At 43.7% G+C, this 11,431-nt stretch overlaps 1 protein-coding gene across 1 annotated transcript in view; it reads left to right on the plus strand.

Moving 5' to 3' along the window:
• Positions 1-10,909, plus strand: part of CYYR1 (cysteine and tyrosine rich 1) — a 92,266-nt gene extending 81,357 nt beyond the window's left edge. The window contains exons 3-4 of the mRNA XM_038386752.2: positions 3,736-3,893; positions 7,782-10,909. Coding sequence (XP_038242680.1) covers positions 3,736-3,893; positions 7,782-7,915 — 292 coding nt within the window. The 3' untranslated portion in view covers positions 7,916-10,909. The remainder of the gene's footprint in view (positions 1-3,735; positions 3,894-7,781) is intronic.
• Positions 10,910-11,431: the final 522 nt, after the last annotated feature.

The following is an 11,431-nucleotide window of genomic DNA, read 5'->3' on the forward strand; positions in this document are numbered from 1 at the left end:
GTCCAGGGATGTTTGGTTTCAGATTCTGTTTCTTCCACCTAGGAGATAGTTTAAGCACAACAACTTTCTGTATGATTTTCTGATATTGCACTCTAGGGAAAGGTCACAATGATTCATCCATTTAATGGATATAATGGAAGCATTCACAGTACTGAGATTGTTTATAATAAATGGAGCTTTCATTATGCCTTTGGTTTTTGTTTTGTCTTATTTTTTGGTAGTGTCATAAGAAGACGCTTTGGAAATGAAAGAATGTCTCACTGAAGTCTTTTCAGAATTCTAAATGTTTTTTTTTAATGCGCCCATTGTTCCAAAAGTGGTTAACTTGGTCCCAGAGAGAACTGGATGAACTTGACAACTGGAAGATCTCAGTCACATAGTCTAATGCTGCAAGGTTCTGTTATGTTACAAATAAGGGGCTTCCCATGTCTCACATTTCTAGGCTTGGTTCTAAGTGTGGAACACTTAAAGCCTGTTGGTCTAACCCTTAGCATTCACCAATAAAGGGATTTAAGCACTTTTAGACACCTAAATCAAATATGTAAACCCTCAGAACCCCCACACAGCTGCTGCATAACCCTGTAGGTGCATGAAGTCCTTAGGAGTCTGTTTCCACCAGTAAAGACCTCTACATTTCTGTTGGTGGGCATGCCCAAACCATCTAATTCCTGACACCACTGAGCTGCTTAGTACCTAAGCCTTGGCAGGATTCTCAAACTAGGCAATTCCCTGCCTATCTCAGCTGCTGAGCCTGCTCTGACACAAGTTCCTGGGGGGCTGTCTACAGGATTGGGCCCCTTACAGAACAAGGAGAAGTTGCCTCTGTGCCCATTATGCCCAGTAGTCCAGTTGCTAGAGCATGAGAGACTGAGGTTTAAATCCCCGTTCTGAGTAACTCAGAACAGGTAATTGAACCCAGGGTCTCCTGCATCCCAGGTGAGTGCCCTTATTTTAGTGTTTTATCAAATACTTCACATATGCATTGGGCTAGTGAGAATGACTCTGTAGCCCAAGGGTTAGGGCACTGTCCTGGGAGACCATGGTTCTAGTCTCTGCTCTAATAATCATACAATATTGCATAAAAAAGTGGAATAGCTTCAACAGGAGAGATTGAGAGAGACCCACCCCAGAATAGCCCATTGTCTGCTAGCTATGGCACACCTGCAATGTGGGAGGCCTGCTTTCAAGCAGGCAGAGTGGGGACTTGAATCTGGGTCTCCCACATCCTGAGCAAGCACTCTAAACCAGAGGTGAACAAACTACAGCCCGTAGGCCACATCCGGCCCACGGGACCATCCTGCCTGACCCTTAAGCTCCCGGCTGGGGAAGCTAGCCCCCGCCTCCTCCCCCACTGTTCCCCCTTCCCTGCAGGAACACCACCGCATGTCTAGCACAGCTGGCTCTGGCGGGGCTGCGAGCTCCTGCTGCTCTGAGCTGCACGGTGTGTGGGTGGAGTTGGATGGGGGTCTAGGGGGGCAGTAGGGGACAGGGAGCAGGGGGCGGTTAGATGGGGCAGAGGTTCTGGGGTGGGGCGGTCAGGGGACGGGAACAGGGGGCAGTTGGATGGGGCTGAGGTTCAGGGGCGGCAGTCAGGGGACAGGGAACAGGGCAGGTTGGATAGGGGGTGGAGTCCCAGCAGGGCCGGCTCCAGGCACCAGCGAAGGAAGCAGGTGCCTAGGGTGGCCAATAGAAAGGGGCGGCATGTCTGCGTCTTCGGCGGCAGGTCCTTCACTCCCTCTCTCCCTCTTCTGCGGCAGGTCCTGCTTCTTTTTTTTTTCTTTGCCGTTTGGGGCGGCAAAAAAGCTGGAGCTGGCCCTGGGTCCCAGGGGACCTGTCGGGGCGGGGGTGTGGAGCAGGGTCCAGGCAGTCAGGGGATAGGGAGCGGGGGGGTTGGATAGGGGGTGGAGTCCTGGGAGGGGACAGTCAGGGGACAAGGAGCGGGGGGGCGGAGTTGGATGGGTCAGGGGTTCTGAGGGGGCAGTCAGAGGGTGGGAAGTGGGAGGGGGCAGATGGGGGCAGGGGCCAGGTTGTTTGTGGAGTCACAGCCCTCCCTCCCCAGCCCTCCATACAGTTTCGCAACTCCAGTGTGGCCCTCAGGCCAAAAAGTTTGCCCACCCCGGCTCTAAATGCTGGGCTACGAGGAGGTGCCGCCACCACTGCTTTTTCTGAGAAAGGGCTGGCTTAGGTGCTTACCATCAGAAGAGGGTTCACAGCTGTTAATCCTGAGGGAAGTCAGGCATCTAACTCCCTTTGAGGGCATAAGCATTTCCTTCTGGCTAGCCTAGGCTCTTCAGTGTGATGGCCTCTGTGAATCCCATTCTTAGGCACCTGAGTCTCCCCCTTCACTGTATAAAGAGCCTGGATGCCTCACTCATGGCTGAGGAGTCTCTTGGGCACAAAACACTGAGCCTAAGTCCCTTTTGTGGATCTAGAGAGGCCCCTGGACTCATATTTAGACACCTGAATAAATGGTCTGATTTTCAGAAGTGTTAGGCTCTTGCAGTTACCATTGACTTCAACCGAAGCAGCTGGGTACTCAGCATTTTAAAATGCATTCCAGGGCTGACACATGTATATGAAAACCAACATGTTATAAACCCTGTTTTATTTATAACTTTCAGGTTTTCACAATGCTTTCTTTATTCTCTGCATTGCAAGATATCCTATTGTAACTTATTTGTTATTGAACAAAGTATCAAATTAGAAGGCATAAAATATACGTAACAGTATCTACAAGGTTGCTATCTAGAATCCTGCTTTGAAAATAGAATGATGCACAGAATACAAATATTCGGTAAACTGTGTTTTCTCTTTAAAGTCACGACTATTAATACTATCTCACACACTGTGCATGCTTCACCGACTGAACAGAATAACAAGACTAACCGAGCCTAGGGTGTATCATAAGGGCTAATTTTGGTCCTCCATATCAGGAGCTCTTCAGGTATACCTAGAAGAAGAAGAAGAATACACTTTTGACCCAAAGTGTAAGTGCAACAGGGCTTCCTTCTTCCAAATGGTTTGCAACGACAGTCTGATTAATCACTTTGGGGAAAAGGTAACTGGAGTAAATTGAGCCCCTATAACTGTTGTGTTGTTTTGTTTTAATCATTGTGCAAGTATACATGCTGGATGCACCAGAAGATGTGGGAAAGAATGACCAAATTGAATTTGCTTCTTATTGTTCACAATAGAGAAGGTTCTCCTAAATCTGTGGGCCTAGAGTTGGATAGGTACACAATTCTGCATACTAAAAAAAACTTCATGACCCAAAATATAGCAAAGTCAAGAACAATGCAAATGGAAACATACCATGCAAGCACCTTGGGATGCCCTTAGAAGTACTATGGGAAACTTTACCTTTTTCTAAAGAGAAAAGAATAGTGATACCTTCTAGGGGGAAAACTGCATAATGGGAAGGAGGAGGAGGAGAAATTGTCCTGCACAATATTTAAAAGTCATTTATGTATGCCCTGGAATGAGACAATTTAACATACAGTAAATCGAAAGAATGACCTGGCTCAATGTTCTCGGTGACTTTGAATGAACTGTCTCATTTTGTGTGTGTCTGGGATCTTCATGTCTGTTTAGATGCTGTGATAGGTTGATTTATGTGGTATTTCCAATAATCAATACGCATTTTTGTTTAAAATGAGGAACACTGAAGAGGAAAGGATTTCTTTTTTTAAACTGCCTTTGGCTGAAACTCACTGCATATTTCCTCTTACATTTCAGAGGCACAGCAATAGCAGGGATTGTATTTGGTATCGTATTTATAATGGGAGTGATTGCCGGTGTCGCCATCTGTATCTGTATGTGCATGAAGAACAACCGTGGGACTCGAGTAGGGGTCATCAGAACTATGCACATCAACACCATTAGCACCTATCCAGGTGAGGATGCTAAGTTACTCCTTCATAAGATTGCCACAGAATTCCATAGGACATGTTCATAATAGAGCTATATTCTTTAATCATTATGATTTCATAGCAGTGGCGATTTTAGTGGGGGTTCATGGAGTCAATTTTACTCACAGAAATCATGACATACACACTCCCATGCCCCACTAATGCCGCAAACCTGAGTGGTGCTGCAACCCTGGCCACCCCATTGCAACACCCAGAACAGGGAGCCAAGCCCATCCCCCCAGGACAGGATCTGCCACTACAGGTTGAGTGTGGGCCAGGCTCACTCTCCAACACCTCCCTCCCCATCTTCAGGCCTCCTTTCCAGGCCAGAATTAGGGGTGTCGGGGTCGCAGGTGGTCGGTGCTCCTCCTGACTACAATAAGAAGAGGTTAGTTAAGTGCAGCCATTGAATGGGGAGGTTACATCCACTCTTGGTTCATAGTAAGTAAAATAAAGCCATAAAGATGTCAACAAAGGATAGCTGTTCCCAATAACTGAGGGCATGTCTACGTTGCAATTAAAACTAGTCCATGTCAATGGACTCGGGCTTGCAGGGCTGTTTAATTGCCTGCAGCCCGAGCTGTTATACCCTTCCACCTCTCAAGATCCCATGGCCCAGGCTCCAGCCTGAGCCCAAATGTCTACACTACAATTAAACAGCCCCACGAGCTTGAGTCAGTTAGCATGGGCCAGCCATGGGAGTCCAATTGCAGTGTAGACGTACCCTAAGATACTTCAAAAACTACTCCAGAGCAGTGTAAAGTGCATCCTGCCATTCCATCAAATGTTCAAGAGTTGGGTGGGTGTGGTTTCAGTGCTTGGGGAAGGTCTATACAATGGAAAGGAAGTGTTTATCTAAATAATTTAATAGTATCTGTATCTCAAGCTTCTGGAAACCCAACATATTGCAGATTGGCCAGATTCCCAACTGCAAGGGGTTTTGGAAGAGGAAATCTCGATGTGGATCATCTTGCATAGTTCCACCCAGGTCATATCAGAGGGCAGATTTTGCTGAGCCACATCCCCCTCTGAAGGTTTTGCTTAGCCACACCCTGCACAAAGTTCATTCCCCAGACCTTCTCTTGTAAGCTCCTTAGAGCAGAAATTGTGTCTCCTCTTGCTTCTCTAAAGCACATAGAACTCTTTTGAATGCTTAGTAATGAATAATAAATTTTATTTCAAACACATGAACATTAATATTAAAATATATACTTCATTTCCAAGTTACAAGCTACATAGTCAATCCCTAAAATACTGTGATGGTTTGCTATGGAAAACACAAATACTACTAAACTAAATATATTCTGGTTTTCCACCATCCAGCCCTTTCTTAATGGTTTTGTGCCACATCAGGAATAATGATCATGGTGGCAGGGCATGCAAGGCAATCAGTTGTCTATCATGTTGGTTTCATGTCAAAGTGAAGCCAGGGCATTTGATAACCACCAACCCCATTTATGGGTATGTTCCAATATCAGAAATGAATACCTGCGAGACAATAAGGCTGAAAAACAGCACAAGAAGCCATGACATAAAGAAAGAGAGAGAGAGATCTTGTTATATTGTCTCAGGAGGATGTGACAGTACCATGCAGCTGGTTTTCCAGATATCAAATTAGGGACATTGCTTTGGTGAATAATTTTTTGAGGACAGGTCTTTTAAAAAAAAAAAACACCCTGAGGTATAAGTAGCAGATTGGCCAGGTCCTGTAAACAAAATCTTGTGCCATGGAAACAGTAGAATCACATAAAGTACATTGAAGGGCCCATTCCTGGAACATCTTATGTGCCTCCTGCAAATTCCAGGGGTGGGAGTAGAGGGCTCTTAACACTTGGCAGGATTCGGTCCTTAATGCTAGGAGCTGTCTGTGAAAATGAATCAGGGCTTTTAAAATATTATTAAGTGTTTGTATTCACATGCTAAGAGGCAATCTCTGCACCAAAGAGCTTACAGCCTAAAAAAAAATCTGTTGTATTTTTTATCAATTGTATGACCTGGGCTTGTGGCCTATTTTATGCTCTAATTTTGGCAACTTTATTGAAATTGCCCTGATAAGGGTTTTGTGTTACATATTTTACAAACAGTAAAATCAGTCATGCTGCACTACAGGAATTCCCCCTTGCCTTAAAAATGGGATTCCGTACCATCCTGGGGTTCAGCAGCAAAGATAATGCCACTCCAGACTATACTATGTTTGCCTGACAATCTCCCCATTTCTCTACATAGTTAGTATTTGTGCATGTGTCCGTATTCCAGTCTCCTATACTCAATGTATCTATCTCCCCCCTCACTCCCATACTTGCCAGCTGCACGAAACTTAGCTATAATCATCCTCATTATAGCAACATTGCTTTGCATGACATAGAGAGTTGAGTAATAAAGAGCACTATAGGACTCATTAGGATTCTCAATCATGAATTGCTAAAGAGCAAAGTCAGTATGCAAAAACAAAATGGAGGTCTCTAGACATCTTTTCTTGCTGTGTTTCATCGTTATCCATTCATCTCCAGTTTGAGGCATTTTAGCTCTCCATTTTCCCTATCCCTGGTATGAACATCCTTTCAGGGGGAGGCTCTGTACTTCAGAAGAGGCAGTTTTTGGAGGATGGAGCAGGCTCTGAGAAACTATTTCTCCCACCCTAGCTAGGAGCTGTCTTTGATATAGGTGGCAAGCTATGGAAATTTTTTCCTTCTGCCTCCCCCAAAATCTACTCAGAGCTGAGGTTAAGTGCCATTATCTCTCCTTTACACTAAGATCTGAGTTTTCCCTGCAGGAAGGGGCTTGTGGAGGCTCAGGACTGGGGCAAAGGGTTAGGGTGCGGGGGTGAGAGCTGCGGGGTGGGGCTGGAATGAGGGGTTCAGGGTGTAGTAGGGAGCTCTGGGCTGGGGCAGGGTGCTGCGGTGTGGGAGGGGATCAGGGCTGGGGCAGGGGATTGGGGTACGGGCTTACCTTGGGTGGCTCTTGATCATCGGTGCAGTGAGGGTGCTAAGGCAGGCTTCCTGCCTGTCCTGGCACCGTGGACTGCGCTGCGCCCTGCAAGTGGCCAGCAGCAGGTCCGGCTCCTAGATGGAGGTTCACAAGTGGCTCCACGTGGCTCTTGCCCACAGGCACCACCATCCCAGCTCCCATTGGCTGGGAACCAGCCAATGGGAGTGTGGAGCTGGTGCTCGGGGCAGGGACAGTGTGCGGAGCCCTGTGACCCCCCACCTAGGAGCCAGACCTGCTGCTGGCCGCTTCCGGGGCACAGCACAGTGTCAGAACAGGTAGGGACTAGCCTGCCTTAGCCGGGCAGCACCACCTACAGGACTTTTAACGGCCTGGTCGGCAGTGCTTACCAGAGCCGTCACAATCCAGCGCCTTACATTCTGCGACCCAGTACTGGGTTGCGGCCCACAGTTTGAAAACCACTGCACTAGGGCATAGACTGTGTCTTTCTGTGTATTTGCATAGCACAACGGGGCCTTGACACCAGTTGGGATTTTTGGATGCTATCATGATATAAATAATAATAAGAGCTTCAGATTTATGCTTGCTGGGTTAGACCCTGTTCTGTAGGATTAACAGCAGATAGAGCTGGTTGGAAGGGACAAAATTGTGAACAATTTTAATAGAATTTTCAAAAACTTCCAGCCAGCAAATCTCTCTTATCATGTTAGATAGCATTATCACATATAAGACCAAAGCCTAAAGTTCTTACTCAGTTTTCATTCTGTCTTATTCAGGTAAAGTCTTGAGAAACGCTTAAGAGAAGATCTCAGGCTTTTTCCCACAATGTGTAGAGCTATTTGCTACTGGAAACCTTCCCCACCTAAATCATATTGATTTGGTTAAATTATACTTTTCAAACTAATTCTTCTTCTCTTTCACTTTCAGTGGCTCCTCCACCTTATAATTATGAATATGAGATGGAATACTCAGCAGACCTACCTCCACCTTACACTCCAACTCCACAGACTTCAATACAGTATCCGCCACCTCCTCCTTACCCTGGATATTCAGGGAAATAATTAACTGGCTTTAAAGAGATATAAAGTGCCTGTTGAATCAGCCAGCATGTTATGGACAGATATTGTTGGCTCAGGAGCAAATAGAATGGGGCCTACATCCACATGTACTGCCTGGTGTAGTGTAACAGGCACAGTTGCTATGGCTCAGGATGACTTCTAAAGAATGAAGAAAAGTATAGTCCATCCCAGATCACTGTAATTCACAAATAAACTGAAGCACAATAAAAGAAACAGTGGTTAGCATCATCCACAATTTTGCTGACTTTCTTTAGCAACTTGTTAAAGTGAACTGGAATATTATTTTTCCATTTAAAGGAACGTATGACAAAAATGGTTAATAAGTTTCCTCTTCAGAGCATGAGATACAGCAATTGGGGTCTATTCTGGGAGGAAAATTCCAACTGTTGTCTACAAACCTGTATCATATCTTTCCTTGAAGTGGTGTGGATAAGGAAGAACAAGAAAGACGGAAGCTACTTATTGACTTCCATTCCAAATAGGAATACCAGATGATGTGTTCAGCATAGCAGTATTTAGGATCTGATAGGTATATTGCAAACAAGAATTTTATTAAAGTCATTCAATAGCCAAAATATGACTGATGTAACTACTTTTGACCAAAATGCAGGCTATTTTAAGTGCCTACTTTTAAGGAGATTAAGCCTGGTTTATAGCCTGTAATCTAAGCATACAGAATGTTTTTGTATGTAGATTTCACTATAAATTATAGACACATCTTTTTATATGGATTTAAATACTGTATACAGATTTTTAGGTCACTAGATAATACTTTAATTTTGAAAGTAAATATAGATTCAGCAAAATCCTGAAATCATTTTGGAGGGAAAAAACCCAAGGATATTAAGGCTTCATAGATTTTTTTCCTGCAGTTTGATTTCTGATTAAACTGTATGAAGATCAGTAGTAATTTTAATTGGACATTTGTTCTGACAAGCTAATAGTCAACATAAAAGAAGATGCATGCAGAGGGACTGTAAACATTGCTGTCAACAGGGAAGATAGGGGAATGAGTCATCTTGGTTATTTAAATGTGATTGGGCACCATAGATTGAAAGGGAGATCAGAGTTGGATTTACCATCCTGTTTAAGAACTGGACACACAAATAGGGGTATATGCAATTCTGTCCTGTTCTCTTCTCTTTCAGAATCATTTTTCAGGCATTGGTGAATGTCCTTCATTAGAGAGTTGTTGGAACAAAAACACCAACATGGATTTTTGTATTTTAATTTACTATTGTGTAACATTTACAACTGTTGTGTGGGCTTTTATGGCTTCCTTCCTTATTTGTATGCTTCACAACTTATGTAAAAGGTAGAAGAGGAAAAATGATGTAACATCAAGAAGTTATAGTGACCAGAATTCACAAAGCTGTGGAAACAGCCTTTTTTATGCATATAAACTCCAGGTTAATCATGATTCTTAAGGCTCAGAATGTGTTTGTTTAAAAACTAGCACATAGCCTTCAGCTGGAAACTTTCATGGGCATTCAGTGTATTACAAATTAAAAAGAAAGATGGTTCTCTGAGGACCTGAGCCAAAGCCTACTGAAGTCATTAGAAAGACTCCCACTGACATTATTGGGCTTTGAATTAGGTCCCAAATGAGGAACACTTGAGGTGTTTAGGCCCTGATTCAGTAAGGTTTTTAGCGCTAGTGTAGTGTAGTGTTAAGCACATGAATGATCTCATAGACTTCAGTGGGAGTACTCACATGCTTACAGGTATTTGCAAGCTTAATTACCTTGTTGAATCCAGGCCTTAATAACTATCTTTGCTAGTATTTTGGAGTAGCATTTGTCTCTTCCAGTATGGGCAGTTTTACCCTCCTGAAAAGTCCACCTGAAGACATAAAAAACCTTTATTCTCAACAGAATGTGTTTAAAAGGGCTGTTACGTGGTCTTTGGCCAAACCGAGCATTGTGTAAAGCACTAAAACTGTTTAATCTATTCAGAGGAAATTGGACTATCCCACAGAACTTGGTTATAATGAGTTTCATAGTGCCTTCAACAAAGAATGGAGATTTTATTATTATTTCTTTTGGTGCTTTGCGCTCTAATCCAAAATTATCCGATTTTTAAAATTAATCCAGCTCTCTGCTGGAGTAATAATGGTGTGTCACATTAGCCATTAATATGGCTGCTCACAAGGGACAGGCAGTTGTTCATAGATAGAGCCTAAAATATACTTGACAGTAGGAGTCCTGATTATAATATTTTGGCTTCCCCTACTCATGACCATCTGTTAGGATGATGTCATGTCTGCCAATATACCAGTCTCAGACAGTGGTCAACCTGCATAACAGAGCAAGCATCATATTCTCTGCATGAAGTCCCTCCTCTCCCATAGCAATGCCACATTAGTAACCCATTGCCTTTTTACAGCTGATCACACGTGATGATGCTTTTTATGCCAAAATAATTACCCTTGGGAGAGGAAGGTACAAAGGAAGTGAATACTTTTCCTTCCCTCATTTCTGGATTTTCTGCTCTATAACAATGTACCTGCATACCAAAATACATCTCAGAGAGCAGTTTTGCAGTTCCATTTTTATTTGATGACCTCATGCTACATTGTACATTTAACCTCTTACAGTTTCCTGAACAGAAAGGGGAAATATAAATGTCTCATAGATCATAAATCTTACTTCATCATGAAGATCTCTCTCATAGTGACATTAGTCAGAACAAGTAATAAAGTACATCTCTTATGGGAAGAGGCATTTCTGGTAATTAGTGAGAAATCATTGGTCAAGAGACCCACAGTTTAAGTCGCAACTTTGAGATTGCACGTCACTGGTGGTATCATGTTGTAAAGATGATCCTGGTGGATAAGATGTTTGGATTACATAAGTAGTTCATGTATTCAGGAGGACAGTCTTAGAAATTCATTTTAGCATCTCACAGAAATAAAATCCTTTTGTTTGATGGGATCCCAGTAAGAGAGAGCCTTGGGGTGCACACTTTGTGCATTAATTTCCTCAAAAAACTTTTGGGCCATATCAGAGGATGATTCAATGTCTCATAACTGATTTACATTATCCCTTGCCCTGGCAGATCACAGAATGGAGCATAAGACTGCTCCCTTCCTGCAAGTCAGCTGGAATTTTGTCACTGAAGGAGTATACATCAAGCCCTATCAAAGTAGATGATGATGTAGCTATTGTGACAGGGTCAGGCCAGATGGCTACAGGAGAGTGATAGAAGGCAGATATATTAATCCCAGTTTGAGTAGGTCCCTTTTCCCTGGGTAAGGCAACAGGGAAGGTTCCAGAACAATCAGGAACTTTCTGGAAACAATTAAGACAGGCAGGCTGATTAGAACACCTGCAGCCAATCAAGAAGCTGCTAGAATCAATTAAGGCAGGCTAATCAGAGCGCCTGGGTTTTAAAAAGGAGTTCACTTCAGTTTGTTGTGTGCATGTGAAGAGCTGGGAGCAAGAGGCACTAGGAGCTGAGAGTGAGAATGTGTACTGTTGGAGGACTGAGGAGTACAAG

Source organism: Dermochelys coriacea, chromosome 1, assembly GCF_009764565.3.
Source record: "Dermochelys coriacea isolate rDerCor1 chromosome 1, rDerCor1.pri.v4, whole genome shotgun sequence".
Lineage (NCBI taxonomy): Eukaryota > Metazoa > Chordata > Testudines > Dermochelyidae > Dermochelys > Dermochelys coriacea.